Source organism: Acomys russatus, chromosome 23 (genome assembly GCF_903995435.1).
Source record: "Acomys russatus chromosome 23, mAcoRus1.1, whole genome shotgun sequence".
NCBI classification, from domain to species: Eukaryota; Metazoa; Chordata; class Mammalia; order Rodentia; family Muridae; genus Acomys; species Acomys russatus.
The window spans coordinates 18238927-18255155 of NC_067159.1; the positions used below are offsets into that span (position 1 = coordinate 18238927).

The following is a 16229-nucleotide window of genomic DNA, read 5'->3' on the forward strand; positions in this document are numbered from 1 at the left end:
TGGCAAAGGTCTTGTTCTAAGCCACCATATGTGACTTATTAGAATCACAGTGGGGACTCATAGAAATGCATAATCTGTGAACCAGGTGTGCCTACATTCAAAGGACAACTTACTGTAAGCTGTGTGTGAACCTGGGCAGGTGCCCACCTTTCTCTGCTTCCATTATGTCTTTCTCAAAGAGTCCCCATTCTAGTGGCATGGTAAGGGTTAACCCATGTCAGGTGCTTAAAATGATTGGGGGGGGGACACACAGTGGGCACTACCTAGGTGGCTGTCACCACTAAAGTCCTGGTTTAGCTCAAATATTTATACTTTAAATAAAGCTTTTGGCATTCCTTCTTCTGGCCACTTTCTTCTAGAACTCCAATCCACAATGGCTTCTTTAAGCCCCTGAATGCCACACAGAATCCTTATTTTTGATATTGCTTTGTGTTTCAGTGTGGAATGTCATCGCACCATTTGGACCAGCATCCATTTCGTATGTCTGTTCTCATTTATTCTTCGATCTGAGATGCTAGGCTTTCTTTGTTCATTCAAGCAGCAGTTACTAAGACTGTACAGCCCAAGAATCAAAAATGTGATGGGGGCAGGTTAAAAAAAACCTCAGTGTGGAAGAAAAGCTCACAGCTCAGCAGGAGCAAGGAGGGGGAAAAAAACCAGCTGCCCACATGGGTAGTGAGTGTAGTTCACAGCACCAAAGGCCAGAGTTCCACAAAGGCGCAGCTTTGGCTGGCTCTGAAAGAGTCCTTACAATTCTGAGTGTGCTGAGAAATTCACCAAAAAAGTCCCAGCCTTGGTAGTTACTGGTTTCTTTTATTCGGGTGCTCTAACTCAGTCATCCCAGTCCTTCTTAGTGACCATTCACAAGAAAACTGTTTAGATGGTGTGCCGGGGTCCACTGAAGACAGGAAGAGAGGGTCGAGGAGTTGGGGGGGAGGGGTGGCGGAGCGGGGGGAGGAGGTGGTCAGCTGTAGAAGGTCCAGGCCAATGCACAGAGCTCAAAGGAACCCAAACTTAGTTACTGCCTTCAATTCAAATGTAACTGGGCGTCTCTGCTTCCAGGCCTATAGCCTTTCTTACTTTACACATAAAGAACTATCCATGGGCCTCTCCCCTACAGACCAGTGCAGAACTTGAAACACACTAAAATCCTTAGAGCATTCTTGAAATTCACGAAACAATAAATACATCTCTAACTCCATTTAATTCCCTCTCTTTGTGCAATGTTCCATTAACACATCTAGAAGAGGCCAGAAGTGTTCCTCGTATAAGGCATCAGCTATGTGTGAAGTGGTCCAAGCCACTATGTAAGACCAGACCATCTGCTATGGGATGGGTGTAAAACACATGCTTTCTGTGCCTGAGCACTTGGTCACCAGCTGGCAGTGCTGTTTTGGAAGGATGTGGAACTTTCAGGAGGTGGGGTCTGGCTAGCAGAAGTCGGTTGCTGGGAGGGATGGGGGAAGGCAGTATTTGAGCTTTCAAGCCCTGCCGATCTTCCAGGCCTTGTTTCTCTGATTCTTGCTGGCTACGGCTTGAAGAAACAGCTACAACCTACTCTCACTGCCATGGAAGAAGCTGATGCCTTCCCTAAAATGACAGACTCTGCCCCCTCAAACCGTAAGCCAAAATAAGCCCTTCCTCCCTAATGTGTTTCTTGCCAGATACTTGGTCACATCAATGAATTAAGTAGATAATATCCCATTGTATTCTAGCACCTGAGGGATTTTTGTTTTGTCGTTGTTGTTGTTGTTATTATTATTATTATTATTATTATTATTATTATTATTATTATTATTTTCTTACTGTAACTGTAAGAACAATAGCACTTATAAATGGCTAAAATGAAAATGACTACTAATGGGTCCTACCAAAATCTACATATTTGTGTTTCCTCAAATTTTATAGGTTGAAATCCTAAGCCACAGTGATGGTGTTTAGAGGTGGAGCCTCTTGGGAGTAGCTCGATCATGGCTTAGCCCTCAGGAGTGGAGGAGGTAGGGAGCTGGCTCTCCCTTCACTTTATGAGGACATAGAGAATGCACTATCTATGGACCAGAAGATAGGTCCCCAAGAGCCTCTGCCAAGGCCATCATCTTGGATTACCCAGGCTCCAGAACACCTTGAAATAAATTACTATTGTCCATAAGCAACACAGTTTCTGGTATTTTTGTTGTCTGAACTTGAAGAAAAAAAAAAAAAACTAAGATGGGGGAGGAACATCTAAATGTATGCTTAAACTTCAAGCTGACATATTTGACATTTCAATCGTACTGTATTCTTTGCTCTCCCCATGGTAAAAGGTAAATTGGTCCTAAGTCGAACAGATAGGATGAGAATTAAACATTCTGCTACATATTAATTTAAAAGAAATTACGAGAGAGAAAGCACTATGTTGGTGAAAAGCAACTGTGTTCCTCAGGCGGAGAGATGAACGGTTATGTTTGTCTTTTTCAGAAGCCACAACTCAAAGGGAGTGCAAATCTACACTTACTGCTTAACTATTTCACCACACTCTTATTTCTGAGTACGTGTGTGTGTACGTGTGTGTACATATGCACGTATGTAAATGTTCCAAAGTTGACCTCAGGTGCCTTCCTCAATTACTCTCCACGTCAGTTACTGAGGCACGGGCTCTTACTGAACTAAGAGCTTTCTGACTCTGGCTCTCAGCCTGCCCTGGGGATCCCCTGCAATTGCTTCCTACAATTCTGAAATTATAGCTGGCTACCACACTTGCCCAGCTTTCCCTTGGTCTGAGGAGCTGACCACTTAGAAGGCAACAGTTTTATCCACTGATCTATCTCCCCACACCTTTCTTTTGCCTCTTTAGGAATATAAAACTATAACCCAAATTCTTAGCTTTACCTCAGGCACAGTGTTGAGTAATCAAAGAGCTAAACTAGGGTCAGGCAAGATGGCTTGTGCCCACAGTCTCAACATTCAGGCAGCTAAGGCAGGTGGGTTGCCATGAGTTCCAGGCGAGCCTGGGTTACAGGCTCTTTCTTGGGGGTTCTGGGGGAGGAAGAGCAGCCTAAACTAAGCATTGGATGCCCAGTCCTGAAAATGATTCGACTATTAAATAATTCAAGACCCTTGGGGAAGTCACATTTCTGGAACTCTCATTTCTTATCCACAGAAGAAAGTTAAAACAAATGATATGAGCACAGTTGCTTCTAGCTCCCAAAATGCTCAGGCTCCAAATTCTTTATGCATCATTTCCGGCCACCACAGAAGTAGCAGGGGACAATAGGGAAAAAAAAAAAAAAAAAAGCATGAGTTTGGGATCAGGAAGACCCGATTGCATCATGCTTTAAAACTGAAGTCAGCCCACCTCTGGGACACCATTTCCTTACTATCAAATACACATATTATCTAATTCACAGGGTGCTGATGCAGATTAAATGAGCCACTCTGGTATGAAGATTTAAAGTGGTTTGTCTGGTGGAGAGTCTGGGTAAAACAAGTCGTCCTAACTCTGCTTTTCCTCTGCACTCTTTAGAAATCAAAACGGATGGGAGGCTTCAGAGTACCACTTGTGCTAGGCACAGCTTCTGCAACCGCAGCATCAAACTTCATCTTCTGAGCATCTCTGCTTTCAAATGGAAACTTTACTTTCCTGTTGCCTTTCTATAAATATTCCTCCCACCAGAATCACTCTGTTTATAACTGTTCTCCTTAAATTATGACTTTACTTCTTCCTTTACGAGGACAACTGGTTTCTTTGCTCTGCCTTAGAAACTTAGCCCTCCCGGGAGCTCAGGGAATAAATAAGGTCGCTGGGCAAGTGGTACAGCTTAGTGGGCAAAGATGCTTGCCACCAAGCCTGAAGACAACCTCAACTTTATCCCCAGAACCCACATGGTAAAAGGTGAAAACCAATTTCCAAAATTTGTCCTCTGGCCCCCACCACATATATGATGCAGCACCAGCATCATGCATGCATGCAGACACACACACACACACACACACACACACACACACACACACACACACACACACACCAAAGAAACAAAGAAAATAAATGTTTAAAAAAAAAAAGAAAAAAAAAAAAAAAAACAATGAGTCCATGTGATATGTTCAATAGGGAAGCAAATGAACAAACCAAGAATGCTGCGTTAGGGAGCTTGACCCCTCCTAGGGAAAACTCACCTCTCCAAACCTTTCCATGTTTTGTAATTTAGATAAGTTTCCACCAATAGACATGTCATCCAAGCTAGAGATAATCTTATTAATACTTGCTTCACTGGAAGGTTTATTTTTCAGTTTGGATCGAAAAATGTCTCCTTGGACCCACAGAGATGCTTGTTTTCTGGGGGAAAAAAAATGAGAGAAAACAAAATATTTAAAATAAACTATGATCATCTTCTCAATGCTATTTAACAACTTAGACTAGCAACCTATTCAACAATTAGACTAGAAAAGGTGATGGAATTGAAGTATATCATCTTGTTTCTAAATAAATTAGATATTTAAAATTAGATGAGATTTTTAAAAATATGCACATAGCTCAGAAATCTATCCACAGCAGGTTACTAATGAGCCAGGCTGTATCTGTCTTCAATCGTGGTAGAAGTTAATTTTTGGAAGCTAGCCCTTATGTTGTATTTTCTAAGCCTGGGATATATAAGCTGATGATGTTAGCACAGCACTGAGTCACAGCCACCCTTGTATAGCAGCTGTAAAAATACGGATTTAAAACAACTGTAGTATTTTTTTCTCCCTTGTGCAAATGTTTAGAAAAGTGTAGCCTAGCCTCTTGCATTTTTGGACCTCCAAAGCACCCTGCTTTTGGTTTTGTATACCCCCAGCCTTTCTACTTCACACCAACAACTCTCATAACCCTGAGCTAATGCTTGACTCTTTATGGGCTTCGAACACTAGTAAGAAAATAGCAGCTTCAAACACTAGTAAGAAAATAACAGAGTCCTTGGCAGAGGAAAGAATAAGTCAGGAGACGGCAGGTGAATCCATGCAGGAACATCCAAGAACTGTTGCTGTGAGGGACAGGCTCTGACAAGTTGAGATACATGAAACACGGAGAAAAGGTGGGCTTTAAGAATAAAAACAGGGGCCTGGAGAGATGGCTCAGAGGTTAAGAGCACTCATTGCTCTTCCAGAAGTCATGAGTTCAATTCCCAGCAACCACATGGTAGCTCACAACCATCTATACTGTGATCTGGTGCCCTCTTCTGGCCTGCAGGTCTACATGCAGACAGAGCACTGTATATATAATAATAAATAAATAAATAAAATTTTTTAAAAAGAATAAAAACAGAACCTGGCAGTGGTGGCACACACCTTTAATCCTAGCACACCCAAGACAGAGGAAGTCGGATCTCTATGAGCCTGGTCTATCTACAGAGCAAGTTCTAGGGCAGTCAGGGCTACACAGAGATACCCTATCTCAAAACAAAAGGAAAAAAAGAATAAAGGACAGTACCTTTGTCTCTCAAGACTCATACAAAATCCAAGGCTAAGGGGCTCAGCCCTATCCAAAGGAACCAGACATCCCCTACCATTGCCAAGGTCAAATGCCGGTGTGCACATGCATCTGCACACACATGCACATGCACACCTCTCTCTTCCTCTCTTCTCTCTTTTTCTCCCATATACTCTCTCCCTTCTCTCTCCCTCTCCCTCCCTCCATCTCTCTTTCTCTCTCTCCCTCCTCCTCTCCCATCCCCTCCATAAAAAAAGGAAGTCTTCCATAAAAACATGGGGCCATGTTATAATGCAGCAATTGCATGCCTATCCTTTTAAAAGCCATGTTGGTGATTGGCCAGCTTAAACCATCCAGGTTTATAAAGTACACCAGAATTGCTTAAGGACACATTTCTCAGACCACATTCCTGTCCTTAAGAGAAGCAAGGCTCCTCTTATTTCTTGCTTCTTCTTCTCTTCTCTCCTCTCCTCTCCTCTCCCCTCCTCTCCTCTCCTCTCCTCCTCTCCCCCCTTCTCTTCCTCTCTCTCTCTTCCTCTCTCTCTCTCTCTCTCCCTCTGTCTCTGTGTGTGTCTCTCTCTTTTCTCTTCTCTCTCTGTCTGTCTCTGTCTCTCTGTCTGTCACTCTCTCTCTCTCTGTGTGTCTCTTTCTCTGTTTCTGTCTCTCTCTCTCTCCTCTCTGTCTCTGTCTCTGTCTCTGTCTCTGTCTCTGTCTCTCTCTCTCTCTGTCTCTCTCTGTCTGTCTGTCTGTCTGTCTGTCTGTCTGTCTCTCTCTCTCTCTCTCTCTCTCTCTCTCTCTCTCTCTCTCTCTCTCTCTCTCTCCTGTCTCATCTCTTATTCTCTTCCTCATGCTTCCTCTCTTGCTGTCTCTGTTTCTCTCTGGGGTACCCCTTCCCCCTTTCCTGCTCTCCCATGCTCATTTAATAAACATCTCTATATAAGAGAGGGGGCAGCAAGGCTCTATCTGGAAAGATAAGCAGGATTCACCCAGGCAAGATTACACCCCACCCTACCCCCAAAACACACACAAGCTGAGAAAAATGGCATCCAGAACTGAGGGCTCTTTAACTCTGCTGAAGCAGAGGATTTGGGAGCGCAGCCTTGTTCATGTGCCATGCTAATAGATTGCAATGTGATGCCCCAAATACAGAGGTTGCGATAGTGCTTTTTAGGGATCAAAAAGAAAACAATATGCAATGGGAACAGTGGCAGAAGGACCTAAAAGAGGCTAAAGAGAAAAGAAGTTTCTAATTCAAACATAAGTTATAAGATGAAAGCTTGAAAAGTGCTGACAACCCTAGGATGAAAATAGCGAAGCGACAACTTCCACTTGCTTGGTTTCAAAGACTCAAGCTGCCCTGTCTCTGGAAAGACTTGACCTGAACCTGAATACTAAAGATGAATAAGGCGTCAGAGCCCTGAAGTGAGTGCTGCTACACAATGATGCACGCAATTGCTTCTTGAGCAAAAGGAAGTGGCATTTCCCGCAGACACCGCTCCACAGACCAGGCACACCGTGCTGGCTTTTGTAGTGGCGTCTGTTGCACCTTGAAAGCCTCCTCTCAAACAAAAGAAGTAAAACATCTATTTTAAAGTATTAAACATTGAAAACTCAGTGCTCGTAAAGCTAATGTATCTGCTGAAAGCCAATCTTCCAGTATTGTAGCACATTTTCCAAGAGCAAGAAATGACTGGCCCTTCGCTAACAGAAGATGTCCTTGGGAGCAACAGAGAGAGGTTTTGTCTGATTTGAATGCAGCCTTCTTGAGAGATGTAGCCAGGGTTGGGGTCATTGGTTTTGGCCATATCCTGGCCTGAAATTTGAGCTAGGCCAATGTGGGATATAAGAAAATAACTAAATAATTTGGCTTCAATATAAGCCAATGTGTAGTTGGTTTAGATGCTTCTTTGTAAACATCTGCTTTTAATGCCACTCAGGCCAGTTGCACTGTCCTATTTGTGGTTTTGAGTGCAGGACACCCAAAAGTCACTGTGCAGGTACTTCTAATGGGGCACTCACTTATTCTCCTTGCTGCCTTAAAGGAAACTAACATTGTATTGCATTAGCCTATCACTTCAGAGCTATCTTTAGCCCTTCCATCCAGGACACCGTTTACCACGATGAACCAACTTTGACCCCAGAATGCATCAAAAGCCATGACTTGGTCATTTGACATAGAAACTTAACCCATTTTCTTTTAAGCTTGTATCTGTATATGATGTGGTGTGGTTTGCATGCGTGCGTGTGTGCCTGCATGCATGGGCCCATGCAACCATCTGTGCACATGTGTGTGTCTCTGTGTGCTCATGTGTGTGCCTGCATGCATGGGCCCATGCGACCATCTGTGCACATGTGTGTGTCTCTGTGTGCTCATGTGTGTGTCTGTGTGCATGCGCGTGTATGCATGGGTGCGTGTGTGCATGTGTGTGTGTGTGTGTGTGTGTGTGTGTACATTTGTGCACATGTCAAGGCCTGACATTGTGGTCGGATGTCTTCTTGAATCACTCTGCACAGTACATACTGAAGTTGAGCCTAGAGCTCACAGATGAGCTAAACTAGCTTACCAGCTTGCCTCGGGGGACCAATTCCCTGTCTCTGCCTCCCAGATGCAAGGATGCAAGGATTACAGACAGGCCATGGGTGCTGGGGACCCAGACTCTGGTCCTCATGATTGCATGGCAAGGACTTGATTTACTGAGCCATTCCCCCAACTCCCTAACCAATTCTCTAGTTTGATCTAGCAATGACCAGAGTGCCCCAACCTGCGGGGTTTCAACTAAGGCTCGGGAGGAGATTCACCTGTATGAAAATAAACTACAAGACACAAAGAAGGAGAGCAAGTCTAAACATTGATCAAGCTCTCAATTTTTATTATTTAGGCAGTAGCTTTTTAAGGCAGAAGACAGGGAAGCAGATTGCTATAGCAACCCCGCTGTAGACTATCCCAAAACACAGGGAATCCCAGGCAGGGTCATGACGTCCTGCCACACAGGGCATCTTGCTCTGTCTTCATCTAGCTTTAGTCTAACTGCTAAACCACAACAGGGTCAGCTAGGTTCAGGTGAAAGGCAAGTTCTGGGAAAAACAGAGACTTAAAGGTGCAGACTTGGACGAGATGGCTAAACATTGGCCATATGGCCTACTGTCCCCACCACCAGTGGGCCAATCTGCTCTGTGTGTATCCTACTCACATCTCAAAGCTGTGACCATACAGAAGTAACTCCTAGCTTAAGGTGCTCGTTAGTGCCACAGCCTAATGCTACCAAGGAATGGCAGACAAGAAACAGCAACCAAAGGGCAGAAAGCGAGTAGTGAAAAGTATCCAGAAATCCACACAATGATGGGAGTAGAAGGGGAAGATTTTGTAAAGTTTCTGACAGTATAGGGGAAAGCTTTTAATCCTGAAATGCACAAGGAAATTCCTAAAAAAAAAAAAAAAAAAAAAAAAAGGGAAAATTATGTGGGATACACTTTAAGACTCAGGTAGATAAATCTGTTTTCAGGTATAGAATTCTCATGATTGGCTGACAGACCATCTGAGTGTTGGGCTAAAATGCAAAAACTTTAGAGCAAAAGCTAGCGAAACAATCTTTCCATTCTTTCCATCTCTGGTCATTTGGGATGAAGACAGAGCACTGTATGACGGCATTCAGGCCCAGCATGCACTGCTGGTGGAGCCGTAGTATGGAGCAGCTGTTGTGGAAGACATCTCGGCAGCGCCTCTGAAAGCTGCACACAGAGTCCCACACAATCCAGCAACTCTAAACGAAATGAGCACAGGCCCTCAAACAGATACGCATGTACCAGTACTCAAAACCCCAGAGTGGGGATCAACTTTCAAATGCCCTTTAGCAGGTTAATGCGTAAACAAAATACAGTGGAATAGTATTCAGGCTTAAAAAGGGAGAAAGGGGCTGGAAGTATTGCTCCATAATGAAGTGTTTGCCTTGCATGAAAAACTTCAATCTCTATCAATGCAAAGAAGAAAAAAAAAAGGAGGGCAGATAAAATTCTAATACATGCTACCAAGAGCATGCTACAATGACATGTATAATTAACTGCTATGATGTGGGTGAACTATGAAAATACACAAAGTAAAATAAGCCAGACATTATATGAGGCACCTAGACTATGAAAATTCATACAGCAAGAAGGGAAAATAGAAGTCGCCTGGATCTGGGAGGAGGGGTTACTGGATGTTTAATATTTAATAAGTACAAAGTTTTTGTCTGGAGTGATTGAGAAAAAAGATTCCACAAATAGTGGGAAAGGCTACAGAACATTGTGAATATACTTAAGAATCAATGAACTGTACATTTAAAGTGGTTAAAATGTTATGATTAAAAACAAAATTTAGGGGGCTGGAGAGATGGCTCAGAGGTTAAGAGCATTGACTGCTCTTCCAGACGTCCTGAGTTCAATTCCCAGCAACCACGTGGTGGCTCATAACCATCCACAATGAGATCTGGTGCCCTCTTCTGGCCTGCAGATGTACATGCAGGCAGAATACTGTATACATAATAAATAAATAAATATTTTAAAAACAAAATTTAATTTTATAATTCATTGCAAAAAATCCAACTGTTGAAAATTCTAATAGTTAATTACTCTTGATATTTGAACCCATGTTAGAATTTGATTTTTTTTAGTAACTTTTAATGTCAATCAAAGGCCATTAAATAAATTGAAAGGGTTAAGAGTAAATATTAAAAATAAAATAAGCAGTTTATAAAACAAAAAATGTGAGTTTTAGAAATAATGTAAACTAAAACTTAAGCGAAGTGCCTGCTTTTTTGTTTTGGTTTGGTTTTTGTTTGTTTGTTTTGAGACAGGGTTTTTCTGTGTAGCCTTGGCTGTCCTGCACTCAGTCGAACTCACAGCTATCCCCCTGCTTCTGCCTCCCCAAGTGCTGAGATCACAGACCTGTGTCACCACACCTTGCTGCAATACACAAACCATGCTATCTTCTACTGCTGGTTTATAATTTTTAAATAACATTTAATATTTTAAGTTCTTGTATTTTAGGAAAGACCAAATATTAAGTGTTAATTTGTTAAACAAATTTAAGCCGTGTTCCTTGGCCCACGATTGAATGTGCCTTAAATAAGGTCATCTAAAAAAAAAAAAGGTAGTAATCAAGCTTGCTAGAGCCCACTAGGAACCGTGTAGGTGAGGATGAACTTGAACTTCTGATCCTCCTGCCTCCACTTCCCAGTGCTAGGATCTCAGATGTGTGCCACCACATCCAATAGACACAGTTCAGCTGGGGTTCCCATGCCTGTTAGCAAGCACTCTAACATAGCACAGCTCTAAGCCTCGCCCCAGTGTAATGTACATATGTGAGCATGTGGAGCCAGAGGAAAACCTTGGGTATCTTTCTGCATCTCAATCCACCTTTTTCTTTTTCATTTTTTGAGACAGAATTTATTATGGAACTTGGAGCTAACCAATTATCTAGACTAGTAGGCTGGGAAGCCTTGGCAGAGTCTCCCACCTCTTCTCTCCAGCTCTGAGATAAAAGGTGCAAGCCACCTCACCTAGCTTGGGCGGGTGCTGGGGGATGGACTCAGGCCCTGGTGCTTATGTGCAAACACTCAATCAGCTGAGCTATCTCCTTGGCCCCCACCCCACCCCCCAGGCTCACAAATTTGAATGTTTGGTCACCCAGGAGTGGCACTATTTGAAAGGATTAGGAGGTGTGGTCTTCTTGGCAGAAGTGTGTCACTGGAGGTGGGCTTTGAGGCTTTCAAAAGCCCAAGCCAGGCACAGCGGCTTTCTCTTTCTGCTGCCTACAGATCCAGATGTAGAACTCTCAGCTACTTCTTCAGAACCATGCCTACTCACATGCTGCCATGCTGCCATTCTCCCTGCCATGACAATAGTGGACTAGGCCTCTGAAACTGTAAGTCAGCGCCAAGTAAATGTCTTCTCTTTAAGGAGTTGCCTTGGCTTCTTGCTGTAGGTAGTTTATGTATATATGTGTAATAATATAAATGTATATGTAAAAAAAATAAAATAAAATATTTAATAAAACAAAAGTTGTGCTGGTCATGGTGTTTCTTCACAGCAACAGAACACTGACTAAGCAATGGTGGAATGGAGTAAAATTGAGCTGAAGCCCTTTGGTAACATGAATCCGTGACAGAAACGCAGACTTCCAAGTGCCACCCCAGATCTGCTCAATGAGGATGAGTCTTTAACAAGGGGCTGGGACACACTGGAGAGGAGGCTTGGCACTAACAAAGTGCAGAAAGCACCTAACGCAGCTTATAGCCAATACCTGTGGCTGTAAAGCGGGATGATGCATTTGAAAATCCATGGATTTAAGCCTGAAATGGGTTGGAGTAGGGGGTGCTGGAGAGATGATGGCTCAGCAGTTAAGAGCACTGGTTGCACTTGGAAAAGACCCAGGTTCGGTTCCCTGCCCCTACCTCCAGGCCCCTCACAACCACCTGTAACTCCAATTCCAGGAGATCTGACATCATCATCCAGTCTCCACAGGTCCATGCACATGGTGCACACACAGAAAAGCAGGAACACACACATACACATAAAATAATTTTTTAAAAACTGAAAGGGGTTTCAAACACAGAATTTTTACTTTGTAAAGATAATTCAAAATAGACAGAGCTCCCTCCAGGGTCTAGCTTTTCAGCGCTGTGTGGGTTCGCTAAGGGAAATTTGAGCCGCGTGGGACCTGCATAATAAATAGAGTCTAACAAACACAGCCTGACTCCACATGTCTATAGGTTGTCTTTGAGAAGCAGGCATTCTGAGTGGGCTAATAATCACAAAAATATCCTACAGGGCATTTAATAGGAAAAAATATTTTGGGTTCACGGTGATATATATATCTTAAGAATGGTATTTTTAGTTTTCAGTTTAAGAAAAACACTCGATGGGTGTTTTGCAAACAGCTCTATTTATATCCAAGGGAAACATTTAAATAGAAAACTATCAGGGCCGCAACAAAGGAGAAGTTCGGAATGGCTGCCGCATTAGTTACTTGATCAGCAACTCACAGAAGAGCTGACCACTTCTGTGTCACGTGACACCAGTGACATAAGAAGAGCACGTGTCTAAGACACATCTATCCAACACTGGACATGGACTTTCTTATTTTCAAGGAAACTGGAATATGACTAATCAGCTTTTCTACAGACAGATTTAGGACTGATACAGCTTAAAAGGCTCTGATTGACTTTTCAGTTCAGAAAGGACGCAGCCCCTCATGCCTACTCCATCACTTTGACAGATGAAGACACTGGAAGATTTCACTCCCATTTCTCTCCTAATGGCCCTGTTAATTATTCACGATTTTGCGTCATCACTGACTTCATATTCTCTGTCCTTCATGGCATCAGTCGGTCTTCAAAGCCTATATTTTTTCCCCCTTGAAATGTTCCCAGTACTCGCTTCTAACTCTTCAGCCCATATCTAGCCTCTTAGGAAGCCTGTCTCCCTGACAGACTGAGTAGCCTCCTTTTCAGCCTCTCTGACTCTGACCCCTCTGGCAGCTTGCAAGCCAGTCTTTCTTGAGTGATACTGACATCACACGACTCCCCCACATCAAATGCTCCAAATTAAAAAGTAAGACAATGGCAAGAAATTCAGAATAACCTTGGCCGTCACTGGAATCTGTGCACCTTACTGTCAGTATTTCCTAACTACACACTAGCTTCTATAGATGACCACAAACATGGTGGTTCACAAGAACACAGAAGTTGGAGTTTGGATATCCAATCGCAATTTCACTGAGCAGAGACCAAAGTATAGGCAGGACTGGTTCCTTCTGGAAACTCTGAGGGCGCAATCTGTTTCCTCGTCTTTTATCGGTGTCCAATATGGTTCAATGGCTGCCGAATCCCTTGACACCTGCCCCCTCCCTCCACCTTCAAAGCACATAGGTGTACCTGCTGCAATGTTGTCTTCTCCCCTCAATGACTCCCTAACTCTTTTCTGAGACCTTGAGATCAGAGCAGGGGCACTGGGTAGCTCAGGATACTCTCACAGGAACCAAGATCCTTAATCCGTTCTGTGGAGTTCCTGTCCCCTTATAACATTACACAGACAGGAACAAGGGATTGTGATGTGTGCTGTCAGGGACATCATGCAGCCTACCATAGCAGACATCAGATGACACAGTGGAGCCCTGCTAACTTCCTCAAAATATTAGTGGCATCATTTACGGGAAGATGAAGTGCACATATTTTCCCCTGTTCTTCTCACTAAATAAAAATTTTAAATCCCATATATTAAGCAAATAAATGAAGACAAACTAGTTAGAGACTGTAAGACTCAAGAAACAACAATAGCAATGAGGTCTCTGGAGTTTGTTTTTGCCATACAAATCCCGTTATTTGCTTCTAAAGAAGGGAGCAATCCACAAATGGTGATGGAATCACTTTGCCATCAACAAGATCTTGCTTCCTATAGTCAAAGGACCAGAAAAGGTGATCCAGAAAAACAGGAAAACTTTTCACAGTGAATGTTCTATTGCAGACAAACACCACAGGGAAAGGGGGGAAAAACAAAAGTGGCTCTATTCTAGCCCGCCAGTGAAGACTGAGAAGGGATCTATCACAGAAACATTGAAGGTAGCCATGTAGTGAGCGAGAGAATGAGATCTTACAAGCAAGCCCCACTCTCTTCAGAGGTGCTCATGGTAGAATGTGGAATTCCATCCCAACAGTCAGTTACTGTCACCCATCCTTTATCAACCTATATAGTCAGAGGGGACTCACCCATCATATTATCCCTAAAGCTATAGGGAGAGGTTACAACTACACAGTGAGAAGTTTTCTTGTGGGGAGGGGGTGGAAGAGAAAAATTGAAGGAGAAAGAGAGAGACATAGGAGAAATCTTACTCTTTGCGCCTCTCAGTTGTGTGCTGTTGTAATAAAGGAAATGGGTACATGTTCAGTAAACATTAAGGACCATTCCTTGTAAGATGACAATGTTTTAGATTGTGATTAGACAGCAGATAGAGGATGGTGACAATAAATAGCAGGCAAGTAGGGGAGTAGAGAGATGGACAGATGGATACATGGATGAATGGACAGAATGGACAGATAAACAGACAAGTGTGATTGGTAGGTAAGTTTAATGTCATAATTTGTAGGGTAAATCCTGAGAAAAATGAATTCTAGAATACCCTAAGCTACAGAGTGCAACCCTGTCTCAAACAACAACAACAACTAACTAGCTGCATGCATTAGTAAAGGAACTCAAATGCCTTGAGTCAATATTCTCAGCCACACCCTAAGAATTTACTTAGAGAAGAGCAAAGTAAACCAAAACCAAATGGAAGGAAACAACAAATGTGAAACTACAAATCAGTGAGGTTGAAATATGTAGAGCAGAAAAAAAAAAAAAATTCAATGAAATGTTGAGCTACATACTGAATTCCAAAAAGAGAGAGAATTAATACGGATGGCATATAATCTCTTCCTGACAATAGAAGAGTAGAAAGCAAGATCCAGGGCTCCTTGAAAAGCTGGCGTTACCCTCACACAAAACACAAACGTAGCACAAAAAAAGAAAGTATATCATACCACTTTTGAATACAGACACAAAAGTCTCTAGTATCAAAATGGCACCAAATGGTATTTACAAATATGCATGAAGGATTACATATATACCACAACCACGTGGGGCTTATTCTAGGAATATAGGACTCATCCCAAATCCAAAGCACTGTCTATGAAACCTCCCTTGTCAACAGGCTAAAGAAGAAAACTTTGAGCAAGGTTGGTGTTGCACACGTGCACCTTTACAGCAATAGCCAACAACTCTCAATAGTCCAAATGACCTTCAGTAAGACCACAGACATGTCTACATCAAGGTAATGATGCATGCAATGGTACAATGAAGTTCAGAGAATTGTGTTTGATGGACAGCACCAAGCCCCAAGGTTATATACATCTAGATAAATCTCTGAGAGACCACAATTTCTTTTCTCTCTTTTTGAGACAGGGTCTTACTGTGAAGCCTAGGCCTCGTACTTGGGCTCTTCATGCCTCAGCCTGTGAGTGAGACTGTATGTATGTGCCACAAACATCCAGATCACATAAGATCTTGAAATACAAAATACACAGAGAATACATGAGTGGCTGCCAGGAGGTAGATGATGAGGGAGGGTAGTGGTGGACATGGTAGGATCCTCGTGGGAACAGACATCCCCCTCTGACTCCATCAACATCCCCATCCTGGCTAAGCCGCACTCTAGTCTGGAAAGGTTAGGCGTGTGTGGGAACAGGCAAAGGGCACATTGGCTCTCTCTACTATTTCCAATGATATGCTAATTAAGAATTGCCTCAAAAGAAAAGCTGTGGATCACTCTTCTACTCAAAACTTTCACTGACTTTTCATACTCCCGTGAAATAAATAAAGGTAAGAAATTTAAAAAGCTGATGGAATCTTAAGAGACAACCTTATCTGACCTCTCTATCTTCTGGTATCATCTTCTAATATTCTCCCTTTTAAGCCAAAGACTTCTCATACAGTCTCGTGGGCAGGCATTGTTCTGAGAGTAAAACCATCCTGTGTGCATTGCCCCATGAAGAATGTAAATCACTGTGGCTGTTATGGAGAACAATATGTATGTTCCTCAAAAGAAAAAAAAAAATCTAATATGGTCTAAGTAACTCACCATTGGGCTAGTATGTTAACTACCTGCATGCCTGTGTTCACTGCAGCATAGTCAAAAGTAGCCAAGAAATCAAACCAAGTATTCAGACATCCATAGAGGGCAAGAACAGCAGAGTATTCTACAATCACGTTCATC

At 42.7% G+C, this 16229-nt stretch overlaps 1 protein-coding gene across 5 annotated transcripts in view; it reads right to left on the bottom strand.

Annotated features, from left to right (window-relative positions):
* The window catches only part of Cdc14a (cell division cycle 14A), a 160239-nt gene that overhangs the window by 33006 nt on the left and 111004 nt on the right, over nucleotides 1-16229 (bottom strand). For 4 of the 5 annotated variants that reach the window (XM_051166034.1, XM_051166033.1, XM_051166035.1 and 1 more), the window contains one exon: nucleotides 4153-4312. In XM_051166034.1, the coding sequence (XP_051021991.1) occupies nucleotides 4153-4312 (160 nt within the window). Of the gene's footprint in view, nucleotides 1-4137; nucleotides 4313-16229 lie in introns of those variants that run through there. The other variant, XM_051166037.1, reaches the window with a different exon arrangement.